This window comes from Apus apus, chromosome 1 (assembly GCF_020740795.1).
Source record: "Apus apus isolate bApuApu2 chromosome 1, bApuApu2.pri.cur, whole genome shotgun sequence".
Classification (NCBI taxonomy): domain Eukaryota; kingdom Metazoa; phylum Chordata; class Aves; order Apodiformes; family Apodidae; genus Apus; species Apus apus.
The window spans coordinates 147422919-147444276 of NC_067282.1; the positions used below are offsets into that span (position 1 = coordinate 147422919).

The 21358-nt window shown below is 41.0% G+C and overlaps 1 protein-coding gene across 6 annotated transcripts in view; it reads right to left on the reverse strand.

Annotated features, from left to right (window-relative positions):
- Nucleotides 1-12190, reverse strand: part of GNPTAB (N-acetylglucosamine-1-phosphate transferase subunits alpha and beta) — a 47727-nt gene extending 35537 nt beyond the window's left edge. For 3 of the 6 annotated variants that reach the window (XM_051616089.1, XM_051616063.1, XM_051616079.1), the window contains exons 1-3: nt 11985-12190; nt 7131-7216; nt 1669-1788 (exon numbers count right to left, since the gene is read on the reverse strand). In XM_051616089.1, the coding sequence (XP_051472049.1) occupies nt 1669-1788; nt 7131-7216; nt 11985-12101 (323 nt within the window). In that variant the 5' untranslated portion in view covers nt 12102-12190. Of the gene's footprint in view, nt 1-1668; nt 1789-7130; nt 7217-7678; nt 9991-11014; nt 11115-11984 lie in introns of those variants that run through there. The other 3 variants (XM_051616110.1, XM_051616072.1, XM_051616100.1) reach the window with 3 other exon arrangements.
- Between the last annotated feature and the right edge of the window lie 9168 nt (nt 12191-21358).

Here is a 21358-nt window from a genome sequence, read left to right on the forward strand (position 1 = left end):
GCTGACAGCTGTGGCAGCAGGATTCTTTTTGCTAACAGGATTTTCAGGGGTTATTATAAGATTAAAGAAACTGATGTTGATACGGAAACACTGAAAAAAAACCAGGATAAAATGACCTGGAACTAGGTGGACTTGATAGTTTTGTCTAACATCCATATTCTGATAAAGTTTATAATGCATTTGCCATGTGCACATTAGAAGCTAAGGAGGATTAATGTAAAGGTAGTGCAGTGCTGATGCTAAATAATAATCATAGTAATATCAGAAGGGTACACACCCTTCTACACACACCAACACTAAGAGAACCACCATCTGTCAAACTACTTTCTACTGCTGAAGAATAAAGCGCCTGGATGATGACCAGCTCAGTTCAGGCTTATCAACAAGAAAGTTACAACTTAGTAACTTTTTTCTATGCAATACAAAACATAGACTTGTCAGCAGATTTTACAGCATCCTTGCTTCTGCCTTCTGCAGTTATCTCGATCCCACAAAACAGCTCTTTTTTTGTAATGGTGCTAAATGATTTCAAGTATGTGAAAAAAGTTATCTACAAGGGAGAGGACAAGGTGCCCCTGTAGATAATGAATGTGGCATGGACATGAGTCTTACTCACAAGCTTGATATCAACTTAACAAATCAGTGTTATGGAAAAAAAAATAAATATGTTTTTCCACATGCTGCAGGAATTGCAGCACAAGTGATGACAAAGCTAAAACCACTAACATTTGTTATGTGAACTGCTGGAGAAAGATTAGTATAAATTTTAAAGCTTTTCAGAGCAGATACCATGTCTCTCTTTAAGATATTTAAACTTAATGGATTTAAAGTTCCACTAATACTTTCATTGTTTAGGTAGCAAAATAAAGATACAGAATTCATCTTGTGATCACGCTGGCAGTGGTAGCTAAATTGCAAGTCAGAACATGCCAAAAATCAGATCAATCCACTCACTTATGGATTTCAGATTATTCCAAATTAAACTATTACTACTCTCCAAACTTGTTACTCTCTTTAGAATATTTTCTGGCCAAAACAGTATACAACTCTGTGGTCAAGTGATCTAAGAATTAATGGTTATCAGACACAAACTCAGGTATCTGCAGCTGCCTGTGTTTGAAGCAATACAAGTCTTTCCTTAGTTAGTAAAGATGTTATAAGATTACAAGATTATGTTATAAATTTATAAGATTATTACATTATTTTCCTCTTTCTCAGTTTCAGTGTTTAGAAGACTACAAATGAAACTTTAAAAAGGAGCCTTTAAGAAACATATGCTTAAGATTTTATTACAACCGTCATAAAAAGAAATACTGGGGGACAAAGAGGGGAATGAAGAGAGCCAAGATACAGTTTTATTATTATTTATAAATTGAGTGATAGAAATCAATACAAAATTACCTATACAAACAGCACAATTTTCTGCATGGCATTTTACAAATTTAAGACAGAACTGACTTAATGACTTTGAACTATTATGCTTCGTTTCTTAAACAATTTCCTGATTAGACACTACTTCATAGCTAAATTAAGAACTGAAAGAAGGTTTTGAGAAAAAAAAATGAAGAAGTGAAAAAACGCACTTTGAATTTTCAAGTTGAGTAACATGGCAGAATAAGAGGGCCCTGTTGCTGTTGGTTAAAGGGAAAAAATACATGCAATTATTACCTCATTATTTTCTGCTCTTCCTCCATCTGTTCTCTGACCTGTTGCAATTCTTTGATCAGTTCAACATCTGTGCCATTCACCCAGGTGTATACCACATCAATCGGCATGGGTAAACAAAGCCTACATAATTCAAATGAAAGCTACATGAGCTCTTTAATATTACAAGTGTTTCTGGCATCCTACAATAGCAATTTCTGTCTAACAACAGAGAAACTTGGTGTCTGGGCTGCAAACAAGATGAAGCAAAAAGCTTCTCTTCAGCTATATAATTTCTTAATTACACATGAGCCTTTGAAAAAATGGCACAGACATAAAACCAGAAGGGACATACAGTGGCTGTAACAGTTCAGTAACTAAACAAAATCTGAACTTTATGCTCTAAATTTCACTGACAATAACCTATAACCCAATTCCTTTGAAGACATTAAATATTTCTCAAATCAGGACTAGTATCCAGTCACATCCTCAATTCACCAACTACATTAGACAGGACAGTATGAAATAAAAAGACTTGAATCATACTTGCTGTTTAATTGCACAAAGACAGTAAGATCTTAGCAAGACCAGATCTCTATCATAGGAGTGCCTCTTAGATATTAACAACAGGGCATTTTATAAATAAACAATTTGAGTATATTAATTCAGACTCTACACAGCGGTCAAATTCATTGTTGACATAATTTAATATCTTGGGAGCTGTTTCTGGACAGTTACATATTTCCTAGAATACCTGAGGCAAAAGAAAAGACAAGGAGTTGGGTACCTTTCTCCTAGTTATTTATTATAATCTCCTCCCTGAGGCCCACAGCTTTGCTTCAGTGGGTACTCCGGGCTGCTGCCATAGGTGAACTTCTCGGTCCCAGAGAGCAGAAGGATGCCCTGACTATTATTTTCAGAAGTTCCAGTGTCAAGATATTCAATACCTTCCTAAACTGTAGCTGGCCTAGCAAACACTGAGCACTTCTTAAATGATAAAATCCATGGGTCACACAATGAGTTTTCCAAGGAAAGGTGTTCCCTCCCCACCCACTGCATCCTTCAGAAACCACTCCGAAAGAGACCGAGCTTATAAGGAAGTATCTCCTTCACCTTCCCTTGCACAGTGTGCCATGCAGACAACTTGCACTCAGATACATTTTCTACTGTCTGAGACTCAATAATAGAAGGACAAATTTTGGTAAAAGGGCAGCCACTAACTGGCCACAGTACAATGAAAAGGAACATTGCATTTTCAGTTAAGTACTGTTGCTAACTGGGCTAAAGACACTTAAAGGATAATGGTGGGTCATTCTGAGACAGTCTGAACATCTGGGAAGAAGCACTGCCTTCCCAGCAGCACCACTCAAAGTCTGTCTCACCTCTGTCATGCAACACTGCAGGAGGTTACCCTCTCAACTGGCAAAAAAGTCAGTTTACCAAATAAAACTATCAGTTATTTCGCCTTTCTCAGGAGATGACAACTAGCTTCTGGCTCATTTACAGGCGCAACTCAAAGCAGGTTTTGAACTGAAAAGTTCTCCACAGGAGCAGAAATTCAATGGCAGAGAAGCTCCTCTGCATTTTCTACATTTATTGTAATCAGGTAAATTATTAGATTTACAGCCCCTTAAAATCTACAGCTACGGCAAGAGTGTTTCAGGTGGAAGCACCCAACCCAAGTCAGCTGATTTAAAGGACGCCCAACCCTCAGTCTTCTGGGCAAAGTGCAGAGTTTATTTACCCAGGCTTCACGAACCTAAAATGTCAAAAAAGGCCCCTTAACTCCAACTCTTTATAGGGTATGAGACAATTTTTACTTCTGTGAAACCTCTCCTCAAGTTATAACCTGCTACAAGTGTGTTTGTGTGCAACAGCACATGTAACTAGGTAATTAGCTACACTTAATTTTTAGCACTGAAATGATGTCACAATGAAATGAAACCAAATGCTAATAAACTGGAAGGAGGAAAGGCATTTTTTGGTCAGGTACGGATACGGCAACTCTGAATTAACTTTGAATTAAACAGCAAGCTCACTCTTTATTAACAGTGGCAACAGAGACAAAGAATAAAAGGCTATTAAAGCAAATTAACTGTTTGCAGATTCACTAGTCTAATTGCTTGGATCAATTTTCTTAATGCATTTTTACAGCATACATTGTTTGAGAAAATAGTGGTTACCAAATATAATAATAAAAAACAGGTATCATACACAAACTAATTTGCTGCTCCCAATTAGGATCAATGACACTTAAGATTTCACCTTTTTGGTCTTTGCCAAAGCTTTCTGATTGGTTTCACGACATCTTATAAAGCACTGAGAGTTTATATTTTGAAAAGCATGTAGTGGCATTTTGCTTTAAAATTAGAAAGGAACAGAAGGACCACTCCTGCATTAAACTTCTGAAACACTATATTTAATACGCAGAGTCTTTTGCGAATTTCTTAAGGTCATAAGAGACCAAAAGCTTTCTCCCTCAAATTCTGTACCTACATTTCTCTCCTTCATGTGGATTTATACATTTCGTCTCCATCACAAATACCAGTCTGGCAAACAGATTAAGCTTAAGACAAGCAGCCTAAATCGGAGCTGTGTTACACCTTTCTACAGAAACTCTCTACTGATTTTCATGTCAGCAAACACAGACTTTGGAAACTTTTTTGGAGACTCACAGACAATTAAAAAGCTGAGGCTTGTTTTGGATACTCCTTTGCGTTTTCCTCTTTCAAACACTTACTCCTTTTTTACTTGCAAACCTAAAAACATCTATGGGATCCTGCTTGAAAACAAAGGCAGTGCCACCAGCCTCCCAGATAGGACAGGAGACCTGTCAGAAGCTGCCTCTTATATGCACCTGTTGGGAAGAATTTTCCATGTCCATGACATTTGTTTACACACTGGAGCCACGCTCACAGCTGATATTGCAGCTAGAAGACAAGGCCTCATTGTGTCAGCATCCATGGTTGCTGAAGGAGTACAGCAGCCTCTGGATGTCTCCCAGGCTAACATACTGTGATTTCCAACCTTGCTGAGCCTCTTTATGAACAAGTGTATTATGTCCTTAAGCTCCCCACTGTCAACCTCCCAGCTCTCCTGCTTGTTACATCTCTGTAATTACCCACAAACAGCAACTCAGCTGTTCCACTGCTATTCCCACTCGAGTACTCCTGGCTCCCTAATTTGTGAATCTTTTTCTCTCTCCAGCCTCACTCTGCTCAATGATTAATGGCTCCTCAATCACTGATGGCTCTCACCTACTGTACCATACTGAAATTAGTCTGTCTGAGACTTGTTCCTCAACACTTTGTTTCCATTCATATTTTGGAATTTGAAATATTATTTGGCCATGTCTTGGAATGGAGAAATTACACTTCAGCATTTGCCAAAATACAGAATTTGCTGGTGGAAAGTATTAAAATACTGGTTTTGTCCAAGATATGCATGCATGCATGCTACTCCATTACTTAGTTTTCCTCCTCTGTTTTTTGTTCTCATATCAAAACTAAGTTGGTCTTCAAAAGTGGGTTGGGATGAGGTGATTTGGTAAAAAGCCCTAGAATTTCTACTCTACTGTCCCAAGCTGTGTCAGAGTCTAGGCAATGTAAGCAGGAACCTTAGCAGCTGACGTGACTACCTAGAAAGAACAAGAGCTGGGATGCCAAGGAACATGTGACAGGAGGGAAAAGCAAACCAAAGTAATTGCTTAACTTTAAGGTAAAACAAGAAGGCTTCCTTGGTCTGGCAGAGAACAGTGTTCAATAGATGAACTAATGATGTTAGCAACATCACTGGTTTTACATTACTCAGGAGGAAGAGCTTTTTGAGCTTATAACCGTAAGGAGCTTGCCCCCATGCACAAATGTGTCTGTATTTTATACTGAGGTTTTCTTTATGCAAGTTTATAACACAACTGTTCAACAAGAACAGAGATATTTTCTTACAAAGCTCCTACTTAATTCAGTTGAAGGTCCATCAATACTTTCAGAAGGCCATGCTGCATTTGTGAAATTTGATAATAAAAACAAATTGAACTCCTAACAAGGGACTTCTAAAAGTTAACAGATGCCTAAAAGCATGTTTCTGAAAAGACTTCTGGTTGGTACAAATTTTTACAGGAAGCTGGTATCTGCACACAAATATCAAAACAAACCTCCCTGTCATGCCCAAGACAGAAGCATTAAAACCATTTTGACGAACTGGAGTAACTTAAGCATCCATCATGAAAACCTTAAGCTTCTGCTGAGGCAGCCAATAGCTTCTCCTCAGGCACTGGGTGTTTTGCTCGCAATTCCCAGAAATCAACACTAGCTAAGGAGTGCTTTACACAACCAAAATGAAGGAAACACCACAGATATGGGAACTGACTATATCTACATCACAACAGTAAGATCTGCAACTTTGTTTTGGACAAACTCAACCATTTTATAAAAGCACTGTACTTAGTGCTAAAATATCTGACTTTGTGATACTTGACAGGAACAAATTACCATGCTTTTACTTCAGTACTGCAGAAACACAAACATTAAGCTCATTATTCATATGAGCTGTATCACTCTGCTTTCATCTGTCATCCCCTGGAAAATGGGAAAGGGGGTAAGAGATGAAACTAATGAAGTGTACAAGATTCACTGACAACATGCAATGTACTGTTACAGAGTTGTCTTGCACCAGCTAAAGTGTGACAAGCTGATATGATCATTTCTACTGTCCCATGATTCAACAAACCTCAAGGCAGATTAAGCATCTACTTTCAGGGGGGTTTTTTCCAGTTAAGGGTATCAACACTTAAGAGTCAGATGATATCTTAGTAGCTTCTTCCACCTACCAATTCACAGTCCACTGACTTCCTGAGCAACAGATACAGACCACACGAGTATTCACGCATGAATGATGAAACCACAAGAAGTCATGTGGCAGTTAACACAACTGAAGCAAAAGACCCATATGACTTGGTTTCCAACTTGCTGAGACTGACTTCTTCCATGCACTCAGCTTTAAAAAGCCGCTTGTTACTAGCTTCGTGACTTCTCTACTAAATTATGTCCCTCGTGAGAAGTCACAGAAAATATAAGGTAAATAAAATATAACTTTTCAAAACACTGAAAGTTGGACTTTTAAAAACGCCCAGGAACAGTACTTATATTTTTGTATCTTAATACGGAAAACATGTCATGTCCTCCCTTTATTGTTAACATTATCACCATTCTGATGTTTCATTAGAGACTGGATTAATTAAATGCATTTAAAATGTAAACTCTGATACTTAACTAGAGCTTCCAAATGTCAAACATCACCCGAGCTGGGGTATTAAGAAATAACTCACAATTTAAAATGACTAAGTTTAAAATTTGCTGCAGATTTAGAGCCCATACAACAGGTTCCTACTCACAGTGTATTACTTAATCTAGAATATTTGATTTAAATACTTAAAAATTAATTGAACAGTAAAATGTGCAATACTGTCAAGTGCAAGTAAAACTTACCGATTCTGAAATGATTTGCCAGCAACGTTGTCTCTGTACGAATCAAACATAACATGATACTGGTCTCTACTCCACTCCAAGACAACCTACAAGTGAAAAAAACAAACCATCCCTTGATGCCAGCACCTTCTAAAATTAGACACTTAAATTTCTATTTTGAAATGTTTAATCATAATCAATTTCAATTGTATTAATGTACAACTGACCAGACCTTAATCAAAGCTCAGTTGTTACATTGAACCAGCAATCAGATTCATAATTTAAGAGCATACTTTATTTAAACATATTTTGGGTATTTTTTCTCTCCAAGAAAAGATTTCACGTTTTACTGGCACACTTTTTAAGCTACTATTCATTTAAGCTATCTCCCCCTTTTCTCTTAGCCTTTGAAAATTCAAAAAATCCAGCAATGTTTTCCTAAAACTGAAACCTAAAACAAGTATATTTCAATACAAGCAGGAAATCCCTACACAATCACACACCCACCCCCATTAATTTTGCTTGTCTTCCTTTCTATTCTTATACAGGACATATTGAAGTATACATACCTCTAAAATCCACGCTTTGGAAACAGCCAGGCCAGAGCATATCAAATTATGCAGATTGACCTAGCCACAAACTTAGAACACAACCACTCTTTACCAACACAGGTGACATCTTACAGTAGAGCCAAACTAACCCAACAGCAAAGTATTTCTGCAGGCTGCAGCTTCTCTTCCATCCCCCTGCATTTCTGCTACCCCTCTTTAGTTTGACACGAGTTCACCCAGCCCTGCAGAGAGTCAAGTCACAGAGCTAAACCAACAAAAAGATAAACCTTCAAAAACCAGAGCATTTGATCTCTCTCTGCTTGTTTGTTGGAGACAAGAAATGGCGGGAACCCACAGCTAAAGGCAGGATTGTCTTCCTCATCTTCATTGAACCATCAAGGCTGCTCTAGCTAAAATGTCAAGCTGCACCCCACTTAAACGCCATTTGCCAGCCATCCCCATTCCTGGGCATTTTCAGAAATATGGGTATATGGGAAACCAATCACAAGATAATTCTTCCTTTGGAAAGCTGCAACTTCATATTCCATTTCCATTCTTAAATGTAAATATACACACACACAAAACAAACACATGTATTTACATTTCCATTACTACTAAAGTACCTGGTATCATGATTCTAAATAGGAAAAAAAAATATTAATCAACCATTTCAACACTAAAAAGGCTTAATATGTTTTGATATAGCAAAAAAGGCAGAAGTAATTTGAGATAAAATAATATTAAACATTGCTATGGTATCTTTTATAGCACAAGTCCAGCCTTAAAAACTACAGTGGCACCTTGTATTGCTTTAGAAATGAAGACATAGTGGCTTATTTTACCTGGATAAGTACATATTTATATGTAATGGAGAGGAAAAAAAATACCAAGAGAGCATAGTCCTTAATTTACAGCACTCCTCCTAGATTAAAATTACACTATTGCTTATTTCTTGTATTAAGGGAATACTGAATTACTACAAAATACACCTTTTCTCAAAGATGGCACTCAAAACTTTAACAAAAACTACCTTCCTCGCTTTGAAGAAGACACACATCTCTATTCCTTCATGCTCGCAAATCAAAGCCTTTCAGAGAGGGGGAAAGCCAAACCATGTGGCTGGATGACAAATGCATGCACACACAATTCCTGCCAAAGCTGCAAATGATCTTTCTAACAACGATCACATCTGTACAAGTTCAAACCCCTTATACAAATGACACCTAATTTACCAGCTGAGCATCATATCTTCTCCCTTAAATACCAAAGTCTTAAAAATACACTATTCAACTTTTTCATATGCACATCATTACTTCCTTTTGCTAAATATATTCCTTCAACACAGTACACACAGATAAATACCCACGCAGAAACATTTGCTACAACTGATAATGATGAACTGACACGCACTGATCTGCTTCTAGAAGAAACAGAGAAATACCCGAGTAAGAACGTAATTTATTATGATTAGTATGTTTCTTCAGAAGAAAGAAGTTAACCAGTCAAGCATTCACTTTTTGTCTTGGTACAGCTGTAACTGAAAGACCAAGGACAGCTCTCTTAAGAAACACCTTTAGGAAAAAAAAAAAATTGAGCTCTTCCCACCTGATACATCTTTTGCCTGTAAGTGTTTCCTCCCATCTTACTGTGTTGCAATAATGCCTGGCAGCTGCTTTGCTTCAACTTTACATACTGATATTAGAAAACCACTAAGGGAACAATATTAAGAAGAAGAGACACCCTCTATTAGGAGATACTGTATCGGACAGGTGATATCAGCAGTTCTGGCATGTTCCAGTTATAAAACACTTGACAAAGCTGAGCAACCTACAGACGGCTAAGAAGGGTTTACAAACCATCCTAAAACCCAAAGCTCATCTTATGACTACTTCAGAGCATTGGCTGAGACCTGACTACCCCATATGATTTTGCAGAAATGCTCCCAAATCATGCTTAATGCACTGCTACTTCATTGAGCTCAAGCTTTTTCTTAAGCATTTTCACCTTGAGGTAGTGAGGGCATTATTACCAACTTCAAAGTATTTGCCATAGCCATTCACTTTTATGCCAGCATTAATACTGATATTAGCATGAATTTAAGCAATCAGATCTAACTTTTGTGTACTAAAACAAAAAAAGCTGTCTCTGGGCATGGAGGAAAAGTAGGACCAAATGCTGCTCAGATACCGAGGTCAGATAAGCATTGCCTCAGGCTGCTTTTTTATTGCTTGACAGTTCCCTGCAGATTGTTAAAAATGGTTAACCTGATAACTGCTAGAAAGATTTCTGGTTTAATTTTCAAAACAGTCTTACATATTTTTATTAGTTGCTGACTTGCAAATTCTACACTGAAAAAGTCCTTCCCGTTCCCAACATAGTTGTCAGAAGAGATCTAACAGTGTCCACTCTGCAAGCCTAGTCACTCCTAAATCCTTAAGCTACCAGTTCACCAAAACACACCACTTTCAGTCATAAAAGGGGAAAATCCACGCAAACATCTCTTACCATGCTCATTTACCAACACTGTAAAAAGAAAATAAACTAACAAAAAAACTCCAACCAAATAATAAAAAAAAAAACACAAACTTTTTCTGTATGTTTATTCCATAAAGGGTGGGGTCTCACTGGTGCTTTGTTTGGGTTTTTTTAAACATTTCTGGTCACTTTTCCTCTTTCTTAACATATAATTTTGAAAGTTTACTTCTACATGAATATTGCTAGCTCTTTGCTGACAGTCTAAATAGCATCTAGGCTTTCTGAACAGCTCTAAAAGGGCTCTAAGGATAAGAGTTAGTAGGAAAGTAGTTCTGAGCAATGATTTTGACTGATTTCCACTGAATTCAGCCATAACCCGGACAACGACTGAAGTGTTTTAAAACATCTTCAAAGATCTAAGGAATCCTAAAGTTGAGTTTAAGCCCCCATTCTGAAGAAAGGCAGAAGTATACTTGAAGTTTCACAGCACCAAGAGGTACACATCAATCTAAGTTGATAATAATGTAAAAAAAAAAGTTGACTAAGAGTACAACACAAGTAATTAATTTGCTAATGGCTTAAAAGTGTTTCAGGAACTTGTGAACCCTACAAGACAGAAGGGATGAAGTAATTCATGCAAAGAAGATGTACAGATACACAAAATAAAGTTCTGATTGTGCTATGCTCAAGAGCTTCAAATAACACTCTTTATGCCTCTTCATTTTTTTTCTGTACCTGAAAGAATCCATCCAAACAAAACAGGGAAGGAAAAAAGAAGCAAAAAAAAGAGAACAATTCAGGCATCAGGAAATTCCAGTTTGTTTGCATTTAAAGCTGTCATCACACTGACTAAAACACTTTAGTTCCCTGAATACTTACTATGTTCTCAAACACTACATTGGAGCAGCTAGTTTTATGCCCTTCCAGTTCTTTCACTGATGACTCCAAAAAAGGGGTCATGTGTAACGAAGCTTTAAAATACATATCTGTATGAAAACATACATAGAACAAGTAGAAGCTATCCTGTACCAGCTACAAAAGACTGAGCAATAAGCAGCGAGCAGTGCAATCCAGACCCCGGTGAGCTGCAGGCAGCTTGGAGAGAGGCGACATTTAACTCGTTCAGCTCCGGAGGGAGGAAGATTCTGTCACTCCCGGCTGCCATTTGAGGGATACATCCAACACAGGCTTTAGAAGAGTCACATTTACAAAACAACAACAACAACACCACTTAAAAAACCAAAACAACCAACCCAAACCCCAAATAAACACAGCACTAACAAGTCACCCGAAATCGCACAAGCTCCAGGTTCCGCCCAGCGCTCCTTCAGCAGGGCCCGCACAGCTGGGCAGGAACCCCCCCCCCCCGCCCCCCCACACCCCGTCCCTCACCCCAGGGGGTCACCAAGCCCCGCCGCCGCCCCCGGCGCGCGCAGAGGGGCTCGGGGGGCTGGCGGGAGCTGCCCCCGCGGCGGCCCCGGGGCGCGGGACACGGCCCCGCCGCGGGCCGCACCCCGCCGCGGGGGGCGGCACCCCACCGCAAGGGAGCGCGGCCCCCGCCAAGCACGCGTTCTCCCCCGCCTGCCAAGGCGCCTGCCAAGGGCGGACGCGCCCACACGCCCACGCCGCAGGCACCGGCCGCCCCCGGGCACGGCAACCGCCCCCCGGGCACGGCAACCGCCCGCCGCCCGCAAGGCAGAAAAGCCCCAGACGCGCCCGCGCCCCCGCAAGGAGCGGCCGCCGCGCCGCGCCGAGGGCTGCGAGGCTCGTCCCGGCCGGGGCTGCCCGGGGGAACGGAGGGGCGGGGGGGGGGGGCAGGCAGGCCGCGCCGGCGCGGCGCCGTACTGACCTCCCCGAACTGCAGGGCGGAGACGATCATGAGGACGAGGCCCCCGAGGCAGAGGCAGGGCCCATACCTGTGCGACAGGCAGGTATAGGTCTGGCGCTGCAGGAGCTTTAGCAGCATGGCCCGCCGGCGGCCGCCGCTACCGCCGCCTGGCCCGGGGCGGCCCTGCGCGGCCCGGCCCGGCCCGGCCCGCCTCCCCGCGCTGCCCTGCGCCGGGGCGGGCCGCGGCCCCCCCGCCCCAGCGCCGCCCCCAGCGCCGCCCCCAGCACCGCCCCGCTTCCGGCAGCGCCGCGGCGCCGCCTGGCGGCAGCGGGCGGGAAGGGCGGCGCCGGGAGCATCTCCCGCCGGGCGGCGGCCCCGGGGGGGGGCGGGGAGCAGCGCTCCCACCCTCGCGGGTCTGCGGGCAGCGAGCGGGCCCCGGGCTCTGCCGCCTCCCGCTGCTTCCAGGTGCTCACGGAATGGTTCCGGTTGGAAGGGACCTGAATGATCATCTAGTTCCAAGCCCCCTGCGTGGGCAGGGACGCCTCCCGCTAGACCGGGTTGCTCGAAGTCCCATCCAACCTGCCCTTGAACGCTGCCAGGGAGGGGGCATCCACAGCCTCCCTGGGCAACCTGGGCCGGTGTCTCACCACCCTCCCAGTGAATAATTTCTTCCTGGTGTCAAACCTAAATCTGCCCGCTTCCAGTTTGAAGCCATTCCCCCCTGTCCCAACGCTACATGCTGCTGCAAAAAGTCCCTCTCCAGCTTTTCTGTAGCCCCCTCATGTAACTGAAGGCTATAAGGTCCCTCCAAAGCCTTCTCTTCTGCAGGCTGAACAACCCCGACTCTCTCTTGTCTTCACAGGAGAGGTGATCCAGCCGTCTGATCATCTTCATGGCCCTCCTCTGGACTCACCCAACAGCTCTGTGTCTTACTTAACATGGGGACTCCAGAACCGGACACAGTACTCCACAGTTTTCCTCTGCCTTCCCAAAGGTCTCAACACCAGAAAGCAATTAGGAGTCAGACTATATGGTTTTTTACTTCTTTGGCTCGTATGTTGAGCATGCAAGGCACAAAGCTTTGAAGCACATCAACAGTACAGACCTGCCAGAGGTGGCAGCCTGTCCCTGCATTTTATTAAGAAATCATACCAGTGAAGGAATCTGGATCCAATACTGTGTTTGCAGCAGGTGGACCACAAAAGACACCATGTCCCATGAACCTGCAGTGCTTTGCTGACTGCACTGCCCCAGACATAGAGAAAGTGAATCAATGCACGTGAGGATTCACACCCGGGAATGAAAAATCACACCAGCTTGATTACGTTGTCATGATTGTACTTGTGGCTCTTCCTTTGTTACCTACTGGCTGTAGAATAAAATGTGAACATTTTTATATGTAATGTCATAGGTGATGTTGAAATTGCTGACTAGGAAGACAATTTTTCTGCTCACATAAACACCTCTTCAGGTCTGGCAGCAGAGCTGCAGTGTCGTGCATCGTGTCGTGCTTCCAGATGTCCTACAAAGCAAACTTGTTTTCCCTAGCTAAAAGGGATCAGGAGGACTCTTGGTTACCGCAGAGATACAGTACAGCTACATGCTGAGATGTAATTTAAGTATTCTATGCATATTTTGGCACAGAAATGAAGTGTGGGGATAGGTTCATGAAAGGGGAACCACCAGGCTAGAAGGTAATTCATGGAGTTCTTCAATAATAGTTCCTGAGGCAAAAGCATGATAACAAAAAACTAGTCAGAGGTCACTAGTTGACAGCAGATTCTGTAAATCCTTTATCTGCATCAGTCTGGTTTCTGTCATGAAAGTCAGCCATCTACAGAGGGCACTGGCTGTATTGCCGCTGTCAAAAGTTTCATCAGGCCAAGGCACTTCTGGTTACCAGAGCAAAATAATGTGGTGTCATAGGCCCTCATGAGGCCAAGGCCACTAACTCCTAGCTTGGTAGTCCTTTATCCCTGCATCAAAAGGTCTTCTTCTAGGTATTTCTTACAACCCACTGTAGTGACTTTCCTAAATAACAAACATCATCCTCATGTTCTTATATTTCCCTGTGTAACGTAATAATGCCTGACCATGTCCAGAAGTTTGTCCTAGTATATTTACACAGTTGTGGTGTGAGAGGACTGCACCTGGCTGTACTTCTTTTAGAAGTGTCCAAAAGTGCATGGCTCTTCGGCACAGCTCTTCCAATCCACTGAGCTCCTGTTTACCTTTTGGGTGTTGTGTCACAGTGTTTTTCCTATCTTCATGGGCCTTATCGTGTGTTATCAGTGTGATCACACTTATTTGGCCCTTCATGATAGTAAGCAGAAGCCTCTAGCTAGGTTTTTATCACCTGATACGCTCAGCCAGCATTTCCTCCTAACACCTGCCATCTTCTTCCTCCACATGTTCCCACCTATGTGCCAAGTACTACCCTGAAGGAATATAGTCTTGAGATATTTGCTGGTACTTCCCTCACCTTTACCTCCACTGAGCTATTATTATTGAGCTTTTATTACTGAATGACAGCATCTCTTTACAACCACCTCCAGCACTATGGCCGTGGTACTAATGATGGGCTGGTATTCTGAGCCAGCAGACTGAGGTTTTCATACCTAGCATGTATGCAGACTGTGAAAACAAAAACAACAACATTATGGTCAACAATACAGTGCAAATGAAGAAATGAACTAAAATGTGCTGAAGATGTGCTGAGAGACATAACATCAAAGTAAAACAGAAGATCAGTCAGTGAAAACAATTACTTCAAGGCCTGGATTAATAATGAATGCGAAGGGTGGGATTATGTATTTACACAGACTAATAAATACTTCCATATAATACCAATGTGATAAAGCCAATAAAATTCACATAATCTTTATATTATTTTATAAGGTATCAGCCAAAGTATTCCAGTAGATATAGAGAAGTAATAAGCTACTGTACAAATCACAATGGGTTTTTATCTGTCCTTGCTTGTAGAAGAGTTACATTCAAGGAATATATATTTGGTTTGAAACAGATGCACAGAAAGAAAAAATCAGATCCTGCCTTCTGAGAGGACTCTAGAAGATTTTGGCTTGTTCACATCACAGAATGTGAAGATCAGAAGTTAAACTAAATGCAATACTTAAACCATGTTAAAACAAACCAAATCAAACCAAAACAAAAGGTGAAAAGCAGATCCTGGAATATATTTAAAACAGGAATAACATGAATACCTATAAAGCCTTGAGAGACAATTTAGCCAGACTGACAGAAGACAGAAGTCCATACTCCAGATGTTCCCTTATATTCCCATTTTGCCGTAGGTTCATATACTGTTGCCACCTCCAGTCCATCAAAGGCTTAATTATTCCATGCAACACAAAAAGGCATGATGGAAAATGGATTAAAACAAGGCTGCCCCCTCAACTTGCTAATTTCAAGTTACAGGGTACACATAGTAGATGCAAATTCAAATCCCCGCTGAGACAATAAGAATCCAGGTTGGTTTGATCTTTCTACATCTGTCAGTAGAAAATCTTTCCAAGCTCAAAACCAGAAACCAGATCAGGGACCCTGCATCACTTTGCAGCCAGCTGTGTGAGCCTGTCTCTGAAAGGGGCAAGGCTCAGGCCAAATTCTTTTTTTCACATTTTATCTAATGCATTTCTTAGGCAGCTGTCCAGGTGAAGATCTTGCAATTGTATCCAGGAATGGGATACTTAAATGTCTTCATTTTCCACAGTCACTGTACAGGCAGATGAACCCAGATATTCTGCTTGGAGCAATAAATTCCACTAGATGTCAGGATATCTAAAAATTAGACACCGCCATTATTATAAAATACGTACTTAGGGGGCTTCACAGATCACTATCCATTTAAACCATTGGGCTCTTGGAATAATCAACTGTACTTGTATTTGTATTAACTTGAAGATGCACGTAGCAGCACATAAAGCAAACACGTGCCTTCTGTGGAATATGAGGTAATGTAAATAAGCAGTCAAATAATTATAAACACTTTATATTGATCCTGATTTTCTGCAAGTTGCCTTCACCAACATTTTCCATCCCTTAGATCTCAGAAAGCTCTCTGAATTTGAGATATTTTTCTGATTATAGTTAGATCTCCTTTCTAAGAGGGGGTAGAAGCTACTTTCAAAAGGAAAGTAGTAACTACTTTTAAATGGTACTGGAGATTCCATAATGTTCAAAGGCTTGAAGAAGGAAGGAGTTGCTCCTACTCTACTTCATGTCTACCCTGGGAAAACAGCCATCACTCTTGTAATGCACATGCTCAGAAGGGTCCAAGTCCTCAAAAACTCCTATAAAAGTATCTAAATTGCTATCAGTTTTAGTATCAATCTATACACCTGCCTAAATGCATGCTACATAGTTACCTCTGTGCATCTGATCTAAACAGTCTCCTTCCAGTAACATTAAAGAAAAGAATTGATAAAAGCAGTTTTATTAGCGTAAATCCAGAAATCCTCCTAATATTTCTTTGGTCGTCAATACCTACCATTGAATTACATCTCTATATCATGCAAAAATGACACTTTTAAGTATCTAGGATAGCTTTGTCCTGTTTAGCAGAAGAGGAGTAATAGTGAGGACTTGCCAGTGTGGACCAGGGCAGGTTACATGATGTCCTGGTAAGAAGCATGTGAATTGTTAGTCACAGTGAAAGCTGTGTTGACAGTTCTTCACAACTAGCATGATCTGTAGCAGCTGTTAAAACTAACTGAGTTGCAGCATGACATTTTGGAAGCTGAACACACTTGCTGACCCACAAACAGGGACCTACAGCCCTGCTCTACAGCTCTGGCCCATTTCATCCCTGCCCAAGGTTTCTCTACTATACTTTCATGATCATTTACTGGATTAACATACTCTCAAGGACCAGCTCCTCTAAGAATTTACATTGTTAGGAGCCAACAGAGGACTTTGTAGAGGGCTAGGCCCTGAACAGCAACCCAAACAGGCTGGTGTGCTTGTCAGAGCTTTGAAGGGCTGCATCAGCACTTCTTGTGGAAAGAAAATGGGAGGAAATAGGGCCTTCTAGGACTTTTCTTGTCTCCCAACCCCCAAAAATGTATATCTGAAAGTTAATATCTATGATTCTGAAATCCTATTTAAAGCAGTAGCCTCTGGCATATTGGAATGAGTAGATCAATACAGTGCAGTGAATTTGGTAATACCACTACCTATCACATACAATAATTGGATCAAAATCAGTAATTCAGAACATGCAGTAAGAGACAGTCATTGGGCAGTATTAAACCCTTCAAAACTAAACTCATTTTTGCTCACTATTTATAGAGATCTTAGCCTTTAATTAGACTCGATCCCACTGACTTTATCTCTAAAATAATATGTGATCCGGGTGTGGGATAATGGTCTCCTTTTACCAGCTGGTTATGCTGTGCTTGATGCACCACCTCAGGATGTGGTTTGCCCCTACTGGGATATGCTCCTAGCAATGACAGTCAATGACAATTTAAATAGACTGCGGCCTTCAAACCAAATCATAGATTTATATCTGTTTCCAAAGACCCTAATAAAGCTGATGAAAGAGCCTGGAAAGTCTCCTCAAGCCATGATTTAATATATATAATGTGTGTTAAAAATTGTATATTCTATAATCTTATTTTTAAAGCATTAATTTTCATCATGCTTTTGGAAAACATATAGGTAGACTTCCTTGTCCTTGATATTCAGCTATCACCATAGAATAGAATAGAATAGAATAGAATAGAATAGAATAGAATAGAATAGAATAGAATAGAATTTTATTTATTGGAGTAAAATCTGGTTCTCTGAAATGTTTGATTATTCTACAGAGTAAAAAGTGTTATTTTATATTTTAACACTAAAAACACAGGTCTTTTAGTACATTGATGTCATTATTACATAACAGTGCTGGAATTTATGGGGTTTGTGTTAATCCTACCAAGCTGTAATAGCACAGAGAAGAGTCTGGATGGATTTGATGGTTAGAATGAGCAGGCACACTTAGCAGAAACAATGGATGTTCCTTTAGTGACGAGCAGGGGTTAATAAGATTTTTTGGCTGTATCAAATGACACATACTCTTTATATTACAGTAGTAAGATGGAGCCTCAGAACATTAAAAGAGCATTTAATTGTGGTTAGTTATCTCTCAATCACCTGATATGGATCACAATATCAGATAGAAGAATGAAATAGATAAAGGACCTGTTTAGGACGAACCTGGCTTTGTTACTTGGAAATGTACTTTCTATGCCTAAAAGTGCTTAAGAGACTACAAAAAGAGTGGAGTGGAAACAATTGCTACAAGATCTTTTTGGAAAGCCTTATTAACTGTTGTTCTTCCTGTTTATTTTATTTTAGAAGATGATAAGAAGTCATCACAAGTCCTTTATTTCATGTACCCTACACCTACAGTGAACTACTCTGTTACCCTGAGAAAAACTAGACTTCGAATTCTTCCTCCATGAGCTCTCCCAGGAACAACCTGAATCCCCTAAGGCCCACCCAGGGAGAAGGACCAAGGGGGTTTGCTCCAGCAGGACAGTGGCAGGTGGTCCTGTGAGATGGAGGCCCCCGCCCAGGGGGACTTTGATATTCAGCCTCTGGCCACCGCTGCCAATGGCACCACTTCCCACCACCCATTAAACCCAGATAATGGTTTGCAACAACACACAACTTGAACTACAGGAAAACCTGATGTCTCCAGCTGCCACTGCTGTTCATGAGTGTGGAAAGGCTGGTACAAACAAGACCCAGGTATAGCTCACAATCTTTTCTCAGGGACTCCTGGAGTTGCACCAGCTTGTCCTTGATCCAAAGTTCTTCACCAAAATAAGAAGCAGTGATGCTCTGCTCCACAGGGGCTCAAGGCCAGGGCACAAAGCTGAGCATTTGCTATGCTTCATGATACTCACTGCACTTTTACTGAGCAAGAATGATCCTTCTGTCTTTATTCCATATGATTTGTGGTCTTATCAGAGTTGTTACAGAGCACAAATCTTTGATACAGAAGAACTATGAAGAACATTGGCAAAGACCAATAAAGGATGGAAAACACTGTTAAAACTTAAAAGACAAGATTGGACAAAATATTTAGGTTTTGTAAAATTATATTTTACTAAGTAAATCTGAGAAAAATCTTTTCAACAGTGACAGCTAACTACTACTTTACAAATAAATCACATTACTTGCCAGAAATGTTAACATAATGCCATTACTTCACAGATGCTGTAAATTGTTATTATTGCCATTCTGAACTTCATGCCAGAAGTGAGAATAGTTTACACATGCTTTTGTTACTGAGAGAAGGTTACAGACATTTGGCCTGTGACCAAAAAGGAATTACAGAATCCTAGGGGTTGGAAGGGACCTCGGAAGTTCATCCAGTCCAACCCCCCTGCCAGAGCAGGATCACCCAGAGGACATCACACAGGAACTTGCCCAGGTGGGTTTTGAATGTCTCCAGTGAAGGAGACTCCACAACCTCTCTGGGCAGCCTGTTCCAGTGCTCTGTCACTCACAGCAAAGAAGTTCTTCCTGATATTCACATGGAACCTCCTATGCTCCAGTTTGCATCCATTGCCCCTTGTCCTATCACTGGTCATCACTGAAAAAAGCCTGGCTCCATCCTCCCGACACTCACCCTTTACATATTTGTAAACATTGATGAGGTCACCCCTCAATCTCCTTTTCTCCAAGCTAAAGAGACCCAGCTCCCTCAGCCTTTCCTCATAAGGGAGATGTTCCACTCCCTTCATCATCTTTGTGGCTCTGCACAAAGGGAAAAGATACCACAAACCAGCTCGAACCTTTCACAGTAATCTGGAGAAGTTACAGGTAGTATGTTTGACTCGTCCTGTAAATGCCTTTCTGGCAGAACCTGAGGCTGGCAACTGCTTCCTTCTTTCCAGCCAATACCATTTTTTTTATTTTTTTTTTTCTTTTCAGCAGTACCATGCCATTACCAAAGCACTCTTCAGCTGCTGTACAGCTGTCACACCCTCCTCTCCTTACTTCACCATAAACTGCTTTTCTCTTGATAAGCAGAAAAACTTTTCTCTCTTACTTTATTCCTTAGGAAGGTCTAGTTCTGCTTATGAGCAGTCATAAGCCTGTGAATTCCAAAGGCTATGTCGTTATAGTGGAACTCCCTGGATATCTCAGTCTGGTTACATATAAATAAATCCAAAAAGTAATCTCTGAGAGCAAAGTCTGCAGATCTTGTATTTTTTTATTCTAAATGTAATCTTGCAGATTTTTAGGTTTTTTTGTTCTACACTAGTAATACTTCCAAGTTTAAAGAAAGGGCAAAGGTACTAGGAGAGCAGGGAAATAACAGGCTAGAATAAAACCATATTTTAAATTTTATTTAGTTTTTGAATGCCTATATATGGCAGCCAAAGCAAGCCGGGGAGGAACCCTTTACTTATCTTTAAAAACTACGTGTGATGTAAGACTTGGCTTTGCTGTAGGGTTTGCTAAAGGAATGGCAGGTGTTAATAAAAAAACCCAACAAACTTAAGCATTCCATTTATGGATTAAGGCTGCTTTGATCCTAGTGCTTTTGCATAGCAAAATACAATCTTTCAAGAAGTAACTGAACTGCTTAACCTCTTTTTTACTCACTTCTGAACTTTCATTACTGTCATATTCTCACCTTGCTTGTTCTTCCATCTTCCAGCAAGTTCTTTACCAAATCAGGGAAGTAAGAGGTATCATAACTATTCTGCACAGGATCTGTCTGAAAGCCATGCAGATATATCAAAGACCAACATATTTTCGGAGGGGGAATCTTCTAAGCAGGTCTTTCATATTCCAGATCACTTCATAACAAGCAAGTTTGAAATTACACACTGAAGCCAGCACTTTCTTATTTTATTTAGATCTCCTTCAAAATCTGCACAAATCAAGCTATGCTGTTTCTCCATAATTTTAATTTTGAGCAGCTTCCTTGTAAACACAATTTTTTACAATTTGTGTTGCTGTTACAAGCAATATAAAGACATATGATGGGACATATTCTGAACTTCCATCTACCTGCTTTGACTTGCCAGACTACCACAATCTAAATCTTTCTAGTAAAGATCACTCTGATGTCTATTTCTTGTCCAAACACTCCATTTTCTCTAGAATTTGATAGATGAGGGGAGGGCTGTTGACACGGTCCACCACAACCTCAGCAAGTCTTTTGACACTCTCTCCCATGGCACCCTTACAACCAAGCTTGAGAAGTGTGGACTGGACAATTGGATAATGAGATGGATCAAGAACCTGCTGAAGGACAGAGCCCAGAGGCTGAGTCCTCCCGGAGGCCTGTGACTAGTGGTGTACCCCAGGGGTCAGTACTGGGTCCAGTCCTGTTCAATATATTCATTGATGACCTGGAAGAAGAG